Raw genomic sequence first — 16,918 nt, 5'->3', positions numbered from 1 at the left:
CAGTGTCGTATTTTATGAGAATCAGCAGTTTTTTAGTGAATTATTATTAAAAAAAATTTAATGCTGTTAATAAATGCATTTGTTTTCAAAAAACTTGTTTGGAATATCCATGCTTTACTACCTACTAAAGGCCAAAATCTTTTATGCAATGACCTTTACAGGTCGCTTATATGACTTCACACAAAGCCTACGTCCATCTGCTCCTGGTTCGGCCCTCCGGTCCAAATTTAGAACCCAGTCCGGCCCGCGAGTCAAAAAGTTTGCCCACCCCTGGCCTAGACGCTGATAACAGCAGTCCATTCAGTTTTGTCCACCTATTGGCTGACCTGCATCCAATTAAAAAGTGTTTGAAGTCTCTGGGAACAAATGAGATGGATGAGACAGAAAGATGCCAACATACGAAAGGCAAAGAGTAGCACAGAGGTGAGGCACTCAATGGGGGTTCTCACTCTAGTCATCGTCTGCCAGAGATGGAGGCTTCTCAAAGTCAAACTAGCTCTGAAAGACATCACATCACCATGGTCCTGTGATGAAGGTTTCCTGACATGTTGCATTTCACCAAAATTAGTTATCAGATAATGTGTTGGAAAGACCATTCGATTTTGTTACAACTCTACGTTGATTTGGGGGCTGAAGTCATTGTTGACTGAATATTACAAGTGGAAGAGGGTGTCACCAAAACTGCAACTTGCCATCTTAATTTTCTACGCTTGAGCTTTTCTTTTAGTAACTGCGCACAACAATATATTATTATAGCACCCATTCTGAGCAACTCAATTCTTTTCAATCGTCAAGCCACAGTTTTATTACACATTTTGATTCCAGGTAAGGTTTCAGATTTTGCCCTCCCAAACTGATTCCATCACAGCCTTTCTCCTTGTTGAATGCTGCAGACAGGACAAATACAAAATATGGGGATTCCAAGTATGTTGTGACTTCTAGTGGTCTAAAATTAGATCTGTTCTTGGAACAGCAAAGATGTAGTTGTACAGCGCATCGTACCATTCACTTACTAATGACAAAGTCACCACGGCAACTGTCATGCCATGGTTTGGATTCATCCATCATAAAATTAAGAGCAAGAGCAATGGTTTCTTGTATATGGCATTATGGGTGATTAAATTGTACATTCTACTTTATTTCCAGCTGGATTCACTGATTGTGTCTTATGGTTTTGCTGCTTGTGCTCCTTGCACAGATACTGCAACCTAATGTTCAGAAGAAGATGCAAACAGGGTCGTAAATAGAACCGAGCCAAATAGCAGGAATCTATCTTCTTAAGCTTTCAGCAAAGTGACCATTAGTTAGGTGCTAGTCATTTTGAAGATGGCTGCTACAACCTCTATAGAGGGATTGATGGCACCCTAACAGGAAGCTTAATTATTCATTTGAATGACGAGCAATGCTCATTATTGACCTAGGGGGGAATCAACTATCTCGGCTCACTCGACCACAGAAATCGGTTGACACAAAAATTTCTGCCTCAAAACTATAATTAATCATATTTAAAGCATATTTGCAACAACCGGAACCAAGGGTTGGCCCCTTCCAGGTTTACTGCACGGTCCGGGAGCAGCAGACATGGCGTAAATGTAAAATACGTCCAAGGTTTGGGATCGTCTTCAACTTAAAAAAAAAAATTAAGTTTTCTGTAATTTACTGCAATGTGGAGGTGGTGGATCTTGCAGACGGGAAAATAGAAATGACCACGTGCAAACCGTCAGATGCCTACTATTCGACATTATAATTCAGCTTTGGTGCTTTTTCAGTCATCAATGGTTCTCGAATATTGTGATGATTGATGAGTTGTTGACTTATCAATTAATTGTGACAGCGCTATGATTTACTAAAATTAACAAAAAATAAAAGTGCCTCACTGTTCCAAGTTACCATTCTCTGGCTCTCATATGGACTTTTATGCTCATACACAGGCATAAAAATGCAAAACACACGTATAGAAATGTAGTCCCATGATGGTTGCACTAAAACAAATTACCATTAACCTGTCCTAATTAGGCCATCGCTATGCCTGTGCTGCTCAGGGCTCCTCTTCCCTGAGCACACTTTTTGTTAGTTTTTTCTCTTACGCCACATTTTACACAGACAAGGATATTATTTCAATTTGTAGAGGAGAACCTCTCACTGGGTATGTTACTGGTTCGGACACTTGCAACATCTCTCTGCTGTATGGTTCTTCACTAGGGGAGACAAGCAAATGCACTTGGGTCACTGCAGGGTACAGAAGCTGATGACTGGGTGCAAGCAAGTTTGTATGATATATTGAACCAAAGGAAATTTGTTTACACCTCTTAACGCGGTTCGGTTTGCCAAATTGACTGATAATCAAATATTCATTCAATTTAACTGGAAACCTCTGCAATTTTCCCACATCTGAATCTGAAATAGCCAAAAGTTACATCTTACATCATGAATTTGCCTTTTCTTCTCTTTTTATTCTGTTTACAAATATTCATATTGTTGCGGCCCAATGAAAATCCCATACCTCCACTTCAGTGTTGTTTGGAATTTGTAACGTAATTTGATTCTTTGTTATTTGCTGAGATGGCAAGAGTACTCGGATGCTACTAAAAAATAGTGATGATGCCTATGTGAAAACAAAACGGAAGAAGAGCCGACTACTTCCGAGAAAAATTATACAAGAAAATACTCTAAAATGTACACAAGTAAAATAAATAATAATCAGTTTATTCTAAACTTTATTTACAATGCTAATGTTCTTGGTTGGTTCACTAGACGGATGGACATTTTTAGATGATCTAACTTGCCTAACTGCAAACTCCAAATAAAATTACATCTACACAGTAATGATTGTCAAGATTGCTTTACTCTCAGCCTTCTGTGAGCGATTCCTAATCTATGTTACATAAAGAAGTCTGTTTATTTTTGTGGGAACGCCCTAAAACAAAAGCAAATATTTGATTTCCTGTCTTCTCTTTTGGTTCAGGTGGAATCACGGGACACATTGAACAGCATTGCACTCAAGTTTGACACCACACCCAACGAGTTGGTTCAGCTCAACAAGCTGTTCTCCCGGGCAGTTGTGCCTGGCCAGGTGTGAACCGCCGTGTATGCCTTCACCATTATTTTTAGCACCATCTTTATCACTGTCTTGTAACTTGAGCCATTCACCAAATTCCATAAATGGTCTTCTCAGTGTATGCCTTTCACTCATCTTTTTCTTTTCTTTTATTGGTGAACTAGTAATGTTGGTGCTCGAAAGCGGTCATGTTACCTGTTTATCACTCACCTTTCAATAGGAATCATATTGATGATTATCATCACAATATTCCTTGTCAGAAAGGCTGAAACATTGTAGATTATTTTGTGCATTTTAAGCTTGTAGTGGCCTCCTTAAACCCCAGAGATAGAAAAGTTCACAGAATGCACACTATAGTTGGTACCTTGGTTTTATGGTTGCAGCGTTCGGTTCGGTACAAATAGAATTTTAGAAAAATCAATTATGTCTTGGATTATTAGGTTTAGAGTGATTTTTTTCTGTATTGTTGTTATTACTGTATTGTTTTGTTTTTTTCTGAATCAGAAACCCATTTGTTCATCTATTCATGCCAGTGGCATATAGTGACAGGCAAAGTAATTAGATGCTCTTTCATTGGATGGTTGAAGGTACAGTGAATTTATACATCAACCTGTTGCCTTTTATTCAACAGTATGTGTCTTGGCTCCCTGCAAATATATCAGCAGTGTGTTTAGCGAAAAACAGAAAAGGCCAAATTTCAGGATATTTTTGACTCAAGCGAGACAAGTTTATTATTTCAGTATTCAACCACTGTTTGATCTTTAAGTTTGGTGGTAATTGTGAGAATATAAAATAGATGACTTGGCTGAACAAATGTATTTTACTCTTCTAAATAAGTTATTAAAGTGTTATATGATACGCATAGACTGACATGCCTGTCCAAACATAGTTATTTGTCAACCACAAGATTGCTGATCCATAAAACAGACTACACCACCAGAGACCTTGCTTTGGAGAGGTAGGTTGGTCTTGCTGTCATCTGTATTACGCGAGTCAGGAAGACACTCAAAAAATCTAATGCCATTTGCCAGTCTTGATTTTGTTAATACATTTAAATTTATAGCATACAATTGGAGATTATTTCAGAACAGTAATTTATATTTATTGATATCAATTTGTTGTTGCAGGCCTAGTTAACTTCCAATTACATCACTTCAAATTTTCCATGGTCAAAAGCATCACAGCTAACTGTCTCTTATACCTGTCGCCAACAGCATGCGCAATAAGATTAAGAGTAAGTAGGACACAATTTAGCACCGGCTATTTGAGATCTTAATAAAAGGTCACTGTCTTAGTAAATCACATGCAATTCACCCACCAACTAGCACAAACACACAATTTAGCATCCGCTGTTTGGGACCTTAATAAATCAGGCCTGAAATATACGCCTGAATAATAAAGTGCTCCAAATTCAAAGATTGAACTGTATACATGTTTATACTGAACTTTGTAGTGGCTAAGTACTTTCCTTTTCATAGCATTTCTATCACAATCCAAGAATCCAAATCACAACTCCATTTTATCTTTTTCCAGTGTTTGCATTATTTGTTTTCATCTTTTAATACATGATTGACAAAAAATAATAACAGTATGTATACGGTATAAAATTGATGACTAAAATAAAAACAATTAAATCATAATTTCCAAAGATTAAACTGAGACAAGTGGACTGAAGTTGTCTTGCTGAAGTTTTAAGGTGAAACGTTAAACGAGTCCTATTGCCTAGTTTCAATATTTATGAATTGTCATGTTCTGGATAACCAAGAATTGAGCCATAACACCATAACCTATCTGACAACTGACTTACTGGAACATATTTTTTCCCCCCTAAATCATTCTGGGTATCTTTGTCATTTTAATCTCATAAATGATGTAGTTAGGCTTTGTTTATATAGGCATACGTCCTTCCTGATCTACCCTTGCGCATGTACCGATACTTGTGGTGCATGTCTACACAGTGTCTGTGTAAACACAGACATGTGTTGTGTTTGCAGGTATTGTATGTTCCTGATCCTGAGTACGTCTCCAGTGTTGGAAGCTCCCCTTCCCTCAGTCCCATCAGCCCTCTGTCCCCCACCTCCTCAGAAGCTGATTTAGAGAAGGTGACGGTATGTTGACCAAACCTTTATCGCACCGTTTTTATGCATAATAAAAGTATTGGTCACTTTGAATGTTGAAAATGTTGTATAGATGAAATAGTATGAAAATCGCATCACGAATGACTCATCATGACCAAAATGGTCAAGCTTATCAATATCCCTATATAGCAAAAATAGATTTATACCCCCCCTCAAAAAAAATCCACAGATACACTTTGCAATCATTGCAACAGGTTTTATTCAAATCATACAACAACAAAACTAAAACCAGCAACCTTTAAAACTTAAAAAATTGTAAACAGTAGCAACCAAAAAGGAATTGACAGGGATGATTAACAGAAAAGATGCCTTGCTGGGTGGTTAAAAAAAAAAAAGAAAGATGAATCAAAACAGTGTATATATTTATTCATAAAATCAAGTTCAGTCATCCCCAAATTGCTGTCTGTAAATAATAATGTATTACCATGTAACTGACAGCTGACGTATCTTGAATTATTCTTGTACGTGTATGCTGTCAAATGTCAGTAAACAAGATAACGCCCTTAGTTGACAAGACAATGACAAGGTATGGTGTTGACCCGAAGGCACATGATAACATTGGAACTCAGAAGCAACACAGACCTCTTTGTCTCCAGCTTGACAACAACCTCTATTCGCAGACACTGATCATAAATGTCAAAATTCTAGATGATGTCATGTTCTCAAGGACACAATAAGACAAGCGGCGCTTATAATTCCAAGGACAGAGCAAACAATGCTTTTCAAAAATAGGATGTGTGTAATAAATATACAGCATTCAGTATTTGATTAAAAAATATATTCTTCACTCACTAAATATCTTTTGCTTTTACGTGGCAAACCTATATTCTCCGCCTTCAAAATTCCACTTCAATTTTATTTTTCTTTCTTGGATTTAAAAACGAAGCTGGTGTTTAAAATTCTAAAAGCTCTTTGAAAGTTTTTAGACAAACTCATGAATATTGCTATTCATCCAGGTCATTTCATTCTCAGCACTTTAAATAGATTCACAAGGCTTGGTCACGACTGCACCAACCTCTTGAATGTGGTTTAAAAAATGAAAAAAATAAAAAAGCTTCGTTCTACATTATTATGCTCCGTTTTAACTGCATGGTACATCCCATGAAGACGTGTAAGTGGTGCACTTCATGCAATGGGATGATCCGTGCAGGCAAAAAGTGCACATCTGTGTGTCTTTTCTGACTCAAGCACAGGGGAGAATATTCTCCCGTGAATTGAGAAAATCTCTTTTTGCACCGTTGTGAGAAAACACGCACTGCTGTCTCCGTTATCATCCTTCTCCTCCACTCTTCTAGTTGAGTTTTGACACCTTCTTGATATGACCATTCCTCTGTCTCTTTCTTGTCAGCTTTCCAGTATCTCTTAAATTTTCAGTAGCTTTAAAAACTAAAAACAATGTTCGTACTGTATACTACTATTCAAATCGTGCCAATGAGAACAGGAGCGCATTCTGCAGCCCTCCATGGGTGAGGGGACTAAACTGAAAAGCTGTGAATGCAGAGAAATTACACCTTTTAAAGTGATGCCATGTCAGATATTTAGACCAATGAAAGAAAAAAAACGATAGAGCAGCAATTATTCCAGGAAAAGGAAGCGCGCTTTGAAAAGCAGCATTTCCTCATCTGATGGATTATGTGTTTTGTTTGGTAGAGACCTTCGTATAATTTCAGGAAGAAACTTAATAACACCTCTTTTTTTTAGTTTTTTCGCTACATTTTAATTATAAGCCTTTCTGGGCCTTATCATAAGTGTTGCTTTTAAAATGTGTAGTACAAGCGCATCCAGCCAACCTTTGCTTGCCTCTTATTAAGTTATCAATGTCAAAATAGTCACACTGGAGGATTTTGAGATCCTATTTGAAGTTAAAATGCCTCAACTATGTTTGGATTATGCACAGGCGGGCCAAGTGAACCTGAGCTAGAAATGTGAGCACACCCAAAGAGGTAGTAAATTTTGCGCCTGCAGGCATCTAGTCTATTGCAAGGTGCCGTTGAGTTGCCCATGAGGACTTCATCATGCACGCAAACAAACACAAGCCCAATGTGGGTGTGTTGTTTAACTAAGGCAATTGTTCATCATGTCATTTATTAAAGAGGACCATCATCTTAAAAACAAACACTTGTATGTCACAAATCAGGGAAATTGTGCTGATATGTACTACATCGGTTAATTAATTCAATTTTGTTTGTATTATTTCTTAATTATAGGAAAGGGACAGTTTGTATCTATGACAGATTATAGCCGTGACATATCGTAAATGTATCCGAAATGTCTCTTTCTGGTTAAAAGGGAACAACAATGTTAGGACTTCATGAAATTTTGATTGGCATCCATTATTATCCATTTTTATTTCAACAGCCGTATGAAACTGGCTCCGTAAAACTTCAATATGCCTCACTCACTTTATTCACCTCATTTGAGTGCACTTGAGAACAAAATGCTTTGCCAAGGGTCTCCCAAATATGAGATGACCGTTGAGTTTATAAATGTTGAGTCTACTTTGGGAACGTTTCAGAATGTTTAAATTGGTAAAATCGTGAGTCATATTAGCACGTTTTTGCTGTATACTGAAAAAGATGAATATGTGTTTAGCATATTTTACTTGTATATTGTGCATATTTTAAAAACCAATATTGTCATGCATTTGTGGAAGAAATGTAATTCTTCACTAATACTGATGGAAAACTGTGGCCCCTTCCAGGCACAAGTTGTACATGCCTGGTTTAAAGGTTTGGGCACAGAAATCTCATTTGTGTTTGCTAATCAGGGGCGCCCAGGCATGTGCAAAAATATCCCTGCAACAAAATTGTGCATTTGCCTCAAACGATATACAATATTTGGCATTTGAAGTAGCATACGCAAAATTCCCCGGGAGGATTAGATTTAAAAGATACATTTAGCATGTTCAATGTGTTTCATCAAACATGAGACAAATTGAGTCGGCCAATTTGCGGTGGTTAAAGCACTACAGCTGTATAATATAACAGCATAATAGACAGGCTAATAATGAAATTAGCATTGTTATTGCGATAATCTTAAACCATAAAACCAGATAAACATAGCAGTAACTGAATGTACAGCAGTACAAACATGCACACAATCTATCCTCGCTACTCGCAGGGGTTGTCTTGGCTCTTTATTTGTGTACTATTGTGCAGGTTATGAGTGAGTATTTGTGAATTATTATGTACATGTCTTTTTTTTATGTCATTGAACGGAAGGAAAGAAGGAATTGTAGCATCTTTGTAGCATGGTGCCTGCGGGGCTGTCGGTATTGGCAGCTAAAAACAGCACATCTTGCAGGCATGGATCATTGGCGAGCTGTTCATGTGCACGCATGGAGCACTGGCTGACTTTGTATCTGCGGGGCTTGCTGTCATTGGATTATTTGGCAGCCACCGGTTTGTTGGCATACTTGCTCTCTGGTCATCTGGCATGCCCTCTTCGTCCTGATATTGCCATACATTTATGGACATTTTTGTTCATGGGCACACACCGAGAAGCAAAGTATGTGTTGTGGCTCACCGACTACTGTGACCTTCACGATCCAGTTTTTAGATGTCGTCGCTGCTCTATTAATCTTTGATGGGGACTTTGTGATTTGGCTAATTTAAAAAATGATGTGACCTTATCATATGCCCTGCAAAAAAATACTATGGTGACATTGACTGTCCTGTACTTTATTAAACTATGTAGGACACAAGTCATGCGTTGACACGTGAACAAGATTTTCAATTAACCAACGAAAATTAGATACCGCTTTTGATTTGTAGTTGAAACACAATTTAAAAAAAAAAAACTATATTTTAATATTTTGTTTCACAATCTTTTGAGGTAGTAACTGCAATCAAATGATTTTTGTAGCGTTCAATCTTTCAGATGGTATTTCAGCCTAGTCTTAGTGAGCAAACGACTCCGATTATCTCAGCTTTGAAGGGTCCTGTTTCCAAATGGCCTATTTTAGCTTCTTCCACAGATGTTCAATGGGATTTAGATTGGATCTCATAGAATGCCACTTCAGAATTGTCCAATGTGTTGCTCTTACCCATTCTTATGTGTTTTTAATTGTAGTTTTTTTTGTCATTATCCTATTGCAAGACCCAACCTTTCAGACATTGGACACCACATGACTAGAATACCTTAATAGTCTTGAGACCCAATTGTATCCTGCACAGATTTAACACACTCCTGAGTCTCTGTGCTGCACTTTGACCAATTGTCTGGACTTTTCTTTATTGCATGTTAACCTGGGACCATCAGCATTGTAACGTGGTGTAATTTGCAGCATTGTGAAATAAATTGCTATGTATAAATGTTCATTCCTATGTCCACCATTATCGAAGCCTATTAGAGAGTTTTGGAAACTATAAAACTATTATATAGCATTTTTAAATGGTGTGAATTATCTTGGTGAAATGATCTCCAGTCAGCATCGGCCCCAAAAACACCATATCAGTTGTCCTGTCACTGTTTTATTTTATAACATGCAATAATTTCAAGAAGTGAAAACACAGCCGAAACCTGGCATTTGTTTTCCTACATTCATCAGTTCCTCTTACGTGCAGTCATGTCCTAAATGCTGGTGAATCGACACCATTCTTATCTTTTTCCCTCTTAAACGGCACCACAGTTTATATAAAAGTTTAAAAAAAACATGCATGAATCACAACAATTTAGCAAATTAGCAATAGTTTTAATACTTGGTTGTAATTTCTTTGCATTAAATTACAGTCTGAAGTCGAAAGCATAGGCAAAACCAGACACTGGATTTCATCACTGGTGATGCTCTGCCAGGCCTCTACTGCAACTGTTTTCAGTTTTGTTTTTAGGAAGTGAAATGCTTGCTCAATCGGATTTCAGGTCAGATGATTAACTTGGCTATTGGTTGTTTTCGCAGTATGCTTCTGGGTCATTGTCCATCTGTGCTGTTAAGCATTGTCCAATGAGTTCTGAAGCATTAGGCTGAAAATGGGCTGATAATATTGCCCAAAACACTTGAGAATTCATCCTGCTGCTTCTGTCGGTAGTCACATAATTGATAAATACAAGGGAACCAGCTCCATTGGCATCCATTACATGCCCACCTGTCCAACAGCTGAGCAGCCAGTTGTTGGTCCCTCAAAAATTGAGCGGTACATAATTTTTGTAATTCCTACACCGTTCACCTGATTTGAAGGTAAATTGCTTCAAATTAAAGCCAAAAGTCTGAAGTTCAAGCACATCCATTGTGCTGTTTTTAAAACAAAAACACAAATAATAAATAAATGCACACACAGATATAATAACTAGGTAAAGAAGACCAAAAGTGATTGTCACTCAGGCAGCTGCAAATTTCTGTCCAACAATTATGACTTAAATCAAATGAAGACGTATTGGGTGTTTTTTTTATCTCAAGGCACTGCTATCCATATGTCTGTTTGTTTTCCAGTGGATAGACTTACAATGTGTACTTTTATTATCACCAGTGGTCAATTAGATGACCAAAGGAGTAACCAAAGAGGCTTAAGGATTACAGAATATAAATGTGTTGTCTTTTACAAATAGTGTGAACATTTTTAGTCCTCAATACATCCACTTTACAGCCCTCCTGTGAAGTCTGGCAGGCTTAATTACACATAATGTAAGTCAATGTTGTTTAAGCAAAGATATATTTTCACATCTGCAGAGGCCTCTTTCAGCCCAGGTATATATTTGATCATTTAAAAGGCAAACAGTTTTCTCCTGTCAAGTGTACCTTTTCTTGTTTTAACTTGTTGGTTTCCAGCTGGAAAATCCTGCTCCCTTTTATATTTAACCATAGAGGTGGAACGTTAGCTTGAATGAGTCATTAGGAAGTAACTTGCTAGTGAAGTGGAGCCAAGGAGTGCAGTTGTGTGGGTGAGTTGGGTTCACCATAAGTGGATGACAAGCCAGTAAAACGCGGACAAATTCCCATAGCCATCGAGCTCATCTGGAGCTCTGGTTCCACAGTTTGCAAAAAACATTGACAGTAGCTGATTTCTCAGATCAGCGATCAAACTTTGTCTCTGGCAACAAATGTCACATTGTTGTAGCATTTTAGAGCTTTTTTTTTCTTGTATTCCCAGGATGCAGAAGGCTTGTTGTGGTTGTAAGGGGTGGCCAGGTCGTACTGCTTCTTCCACTGACTGTCAGTGTGGGTCAGTATTGCGAATGCTGTTTGTCGACTGCACCAGGAGACAATGAGGGGGAAATGCGTGGGATAGTGTCAGTAGAACAGGAGATAGTTGCTAAGGGCTATGACTCTCCAGATCTCCTTTGGCTCTTGATGCCCTGCCCAACTGTTTCAAATCCCAGTTCACGAGAACTCCCACACAATCCTTCTTTACTGTTTTTTGTTCTTTTTCCTCATTCCAAGCACGTTTTCATGATGTCCTCAGCCAATGAGGTTATGTTTACATGGTCCTTGACATCACTGACAAGGGTAAATGCACAAACGTGACATTTTTATTGTAATCACATTTTTGATGTCATTTTGTCAGATTATGTAAATCCGAATGCTGCAGCACTTTTGGGATAGCTCCCCCATTAATGACAAATGAACAAATGTCTTGGTATTGAAATGAACTGAAAGTTGTGTTGGCATTTTTGAGTTACCATGGGCTTTTGACCCATCCCTGAATCCAAATGTAGGGCTTGAAAATGGTAAGCGCATGTGCTGTCCCAGGTAAGGGACCAATGTGCACCATCTGTAGATTCTTTTCTCGTCAGTCTTTTTTATAGTTGCATGAGTATTTTTTGTCAGTTGCTAAAATGGTTATCACCATCTGGTGAACATTTTTGCCATTATCATTCCATTACTCCTCCTGTCTTTTTCTGTCTCTTGGCATCAGTGAATCTTTCCAGTTCTATTCCTCAAAACCTATGCATCTATTGTCACATCCTAAAGAATCGTGAGAGGATCCTCTTGTTTTTTGTGCTGGTCTGCATGGCAGTGTGGGCGGCATTGTGGTGACTAATTAGCACGACCACCTCACAGTTCAGAGTTTGTGGGTTCGTAACTAGGCTCCAGCTGTCCTGTGTGGAGTTAACATGTTCTCCTTGTTTATGTTTGGGTTTTCTTCAGATGCTCTGCTCCCATATTGCGTAAAATGCATGATAAATTAATTGAAGATTTTTAAAGTGAGTGATCTTGAATCTTTTTGGTGTATAGGCATGGGCCGATATCAGAGTCTGACAGTATGATAAATGTCATAGTATTCAATTACAGCTCTTAAATGAATTATTTTTAAATATTTGAGTAAATAACACTGGCGGGTCGAGAAAGTTTTCGAGACAACAGAATAGACAGTGGTGAAGTAGAAGTGCTGCTTCCTTGATCTTGATCTTGGTAGGCAGTCATGGCAGGTAATTGTTGCAATGGGAGTGATGTTGTTTCTGCGAGGTGCACAGCTTCCTCTACAGTACAGTTGATGGAATGGTGTCATCCTTTGTTGCAAGTAAAATTTGCCCTGCAATGTCGATCAATGGCAAGCAGTGTCAATCACCTTGACTTTCTCAGTGTTGCAGATCATCCATAATTGCTAGTGATGTCCTCCGTTGCCAGTTTCAGACCTCAGTAGATCTGTGAAGTAATTTAAGGGCCCTAGAAGTTGGCAAACCCTCATCAGTGTGCAGATCACACTTTGCCATAAGATGCCATGAGCACAACAGGCCTGCTGCTGTTCCAGAAGTCTCAGAATCATTTTGAAAATGGAGCTCATCACTACATGACAAAGTGATTGCTCAGGAATGTTCTGTATTGACTGATTCTTCGACAGTTCTTTCTTCCTTTTTCAGCCGCGATAGAAATTCTGCACTGTATGCCATCATGCTTGTAAATCATTGTCCATTGTGATACTAGACAAATGTTCTACTGTGATGCCCCACTCGCGCAGCATGTTTTCAAATACTTCCAAGATGTTGTCAGCAGTGCGGTGGTCCTCTTGGGAGAAAGAAAGTTGTGAGGCAGAAAGACTTCAATTCCCAGTCTGGAGAGAGGAAATGCACTGTGAAGCTTATGTATGATTCTCCATTGCCAGTCCAGTTGTTGCAGAAAACCACACACCTTTTGACACATGGGCCCTGCTTCCTGTGTACAACTTTCATTTTGCATGTTTTTGGCAATGACATATGCAACATTGTTCAAGACTTACCGGTCATAGAAAACTTGGGCAGCTTTAAAAAAAATAAATAAAAATTCAAGATCGTATTATACTGTGGAACTGGTAACTGGCCCATGCCTACTTTTTTTGTCTGTGCCCTGTGGTTAGCTGGCATCCACTCCAGGATGTACCCTGCCTCTTTCCCATTAGCTGGGATAGGATGCAGCACATCCACAAGCCTAACGAGGGGTCCAATATGAATGGCTAGTAACGTGGATAATTTATTTTCACTTATGGCAAAATTACAGCCCCCCCGCCCCAATTGGTCAGTGAAGGATGTATAAATCTTAATGCCAAAGTTCTAAAATGTGCAAGAGATTCATACAGTATCATCAAGGTGAACAATTTGGGGTTGATTGAAATTGAGATGGTTAGTTCTTGTCCGTAGTCTCTGCTCTGCTGAGTGCTATTCCTGTTTCTCCTTCATTGTCAGGGCATTTTAATGTCTTCTGTATCTCTGTATTGCCAATCTGTCACTCTTTGCACAGTTTTCACAGTAATCTTAAGTGACAATTGTTTATTCATTCAATTCCATCCTCCAAAATGGTGCTCAGACAATTGCCATCGGGCAATTAAATCGGACATGCCTCCCTGTGGCACAGACGATGTATGGCGGGGGGAAGAAAAACACCATTCTTCCTTCTGTCTCAGCCCATTCTTCCTTCTGTCTCAGCCCAACAGACAGCACTTGTGCCAGATTGCAGAATTACATTCAATGTTATTGATCAGGAATGGACAACTGGCTGTATGTGGCCTGCAACCATACTCAGAGTGGCCCACTTACTAAACCCTTACATTTATTTATTTGTTTTGTTTGTTTTATTTCGAAAATATCCCTCCACTAATCAGGCCTGTATGGTCAATGACCATACACATGCCACTCCTATTTAGTAAACGGGACACAGCAGCCCAGCTGGAGTTTACCAAAAGACACCTGAAAGACTCTCAGAACACGAGAAAGAAAATTCTCTGAAGATTCTTTGGCGTGCATGCCGTGTTATGTTTGAAGGAAACCACTGCTCATCACCTGACCAATACCATCCCTGCAGTAAAAGCAAGGTGGTGGGTGGCAGCAGCACTTGTCAGGATTGAGGGATTGATGAATGTAACAATGTACACAGACATCCTGAATGAAAGCCTAGTTCCGAGTGCTCGGACAAGGCGAAGGTTTACCTTCCAATAAGACACCGATTCTTACAAAGCCAAGACAAGGAGTGGCTTCGTGACAACTCTGTAAATACCCTGGATTGGATTTTCACCTATTTTATTTTCCAGTTATTGTTTATAGACAATAAATGTGGGGCACCTGTGCCAGAAAAGGTTTGGCCTCGCATGAGGGCATGTTCATTCTAAATAACATACCAAGAAATCAAGTTATGAAAAAGTAGAAAAACATCAACCTAATTAAAGTGGTGAATTTCATGAGTACTGGAGGGAGAAAAATATTATCCTATAGATATATATTTAATACATTTAGCGACTCAACTGCATTAGTATGATCAAGTAAGACACAAATTAGTTACACCAAGTGTTTCCAAGTGGAACAAACCTTCCGTGTTCGTCGGTTCATATTACGAATTGGGTGTGTTTAGTGGAACATCATCCTTTTGCCCTCACTAAAAAATGAATTTCATTAGACCCAGTTTACAAATAACTGTCTTCGTGTCCCTTTGCGTCCCTGATTCCATTGTTGTCTTTATTCCACCCCCCTCCCCTGAACAGGATTCAGATGGGCCCTCCAGACCAGAGGCTGTTCTCCCCCCAGTGTTTTCCGCTCTACGTCAATCCAGAGTGGTGTCATCCACCTCCGAGGAGGAAGAGGCCCTTACAGAAAAGTTCCTTAAGATCAACTGCAAGTACATAACTGATGGAAAGGTAAGACGGTCTTCTTTATGGTAGGATAAGGTGGGTTAAGTGAGAGATAATAATATTAAAACGTTAAAGGAATAAACCTCAAGTACTTTCACATTCATTCATTAATTAAAAAGGGAGAAAGGATCAAATTTTTCACAGCACAATCATTTTATAATCCAACAGTTCTCCAGCGCATCAATATAAAATTGCTGCGCGATGTCAATCTTAGACAATCTCCTAAAGCAAACATTAAAAAGTTCTCCTTTAATTCATCCAACCTGGAATTCTTTTAATGAATTTGACAGATTTCAGTCATCATCTGGCTGCCCGTAAGCATGTTTGTGTTCGAGACACCTTTCCCCGCTAGACACACACAAAGATCCATGGTATCGAACCACTCTACTGATTCACTTTCAGCGTCCAAATGAATGTATTTAAGTGGTAGGTACTAGCGATCAGTAACCTACTTGATTTAGAACAGGAGTTTCAAATTGGGTCTGTTGTAACAATGGGGATTGATTTAGTGGTAAATAAAATCTTAACTTCATCCTTCGCTGTATTGAAACACTTATTTGATCGCACCTGCTAAAAGTGACATTACGTCTTTCTATCTAAAAGCAGAACGCAGAGAACGGCAATGCTTAAGACACAGCTTTCTTCCTTTTGCATTTTTTTCAGGGTTCAGTAAGTGGCGTATTGCTCGTGACACCCAACAACATCATGTTTGATCCACACCGGATGGACCCTCTGGTTCAGGCCCATGGGTGTGAGGAGTATGGCATCATGTGTCCTCTGGAAGAGGTCCAATCTGCTGCCATCTTTAAAGAGATCACTGACCCCAAGATCAGAGAGACTGTGCCAGAGTAAGACAATTTAATACACACTCAATCCGAATCGATTGGTCGAGGGAGGAAAAGTACACCCGAAACGGCCACTTGCACTGCAAATTGAATTGCGCTTCTTCTTTCAGGGATATTTTCCCCATTATTAAAAGAAAATATGATGTCATTTTTAGTGATACCTTAAACAAGATTACCGAGTTGAGGGAAGTCTTTTTTTCGGCATTATTTCAGTCCCTAACAACTCAAATGACCTTGACAGTTTGCCTCTCTCTTTTTTTTTTTTAAAGTATAACTTAACCAAGAGTTTAAAGGTTGATCAGGTCAAATTTTGGTTTCAGTCAGTTTTCTTTCCTCAAAATTGGGGGGCATTTCTATTAAGATTAAGCCACTGATAACACGCTTGGCATGATTGGAAAGGGTCACCCACAGGCTGATTGCATCATCAACCAATAAACAGTTTCATCCTTTTCCCGTATTTACTAAAATAAGGATAAAAATACCAAGGTTAATGAAGTATGCCTTCACCTTCCTACGCTTTGGTTGTTGCTCAGTAGACAGAAGGAATTAGCCCTCTCTGTGGAATCAAAGGCTTCCTCCCACAGAATCGTCTATTTTTCTTTTGCTTGGCTTGAACAGGTTTTAAGGGACAAGTCTATCCAAGTCTGAATTATGCAAGGATAAATATAGTATTGGAGCCCTGTGGGGTATTCTTTTTGTTGTTGTTGTTTCCTCAACTGGCAGCTTGGTCTGACCAGTGCTGTATTTAGCTGGTTGGGAGTTGCTGCCCATGGAGCAGTTATTGTGCTGGCAATCTGTCTCTTTCACTCTCCCTTCTCTCATGCATAGTGTAATTCTGTCCCATAT

The 16,918-nt window shown here is 38.9% G+C and overlaps 1 protein-coding gene across 3 annotated transcripts in view; it reads left to right on the top strand.

Annotated features, from left to right (window-relative positions):
• The window catches only part of oxr1a (oxidation resistance 1a), a 40,915-nt gene that overhangs the window by 11,040 nt on the left and 12,957 nt on the right, over window positions 1-16,918 (top strand). For all 3 annotated transcript variants that reach the window (XM_061288229.1, XM_061288228.1, XM_061288230.1), the window contains exons 3-6: window positions 2,966-3,073; window positions 5,053-5,166; window positions 15,081-15,233; window positions 15,891-16,075. In XM_061288229.1, the coding sequence (XP_061144213.1) occupies window positions 2,966-3,073; window positions 5,053-5,166; window positions 15,081-15,233; window positions 15,891-16,075 (560 nt within the window). The remainder of the gene's footprint in view (window positions 1-2,965; window positions 3,074-5,052; window positions 5,167-15,080; window positions 15,234-15,890; window positions 16,076-16,918) is intronic.

This window comes from Syngnathus typhle, linkage group LG10, assembly GCF_033458585.1.
Source record: "Syngnathus typhle isolate RoL2023-S1 ecotype Sweden linkage group LG10, RoL_Styp_1.0, whole genome shotgun sequence".
Lineage (NCBI taxonomy): Eukaryota > Metazoa > Chordata > Actinopteri > Syngnathiformes > Syngnathidae > Syngnathus > Syngnathus typhle.
This window is presented reverse-complemented; position numbering and strand designations above follow the sequence as displayed.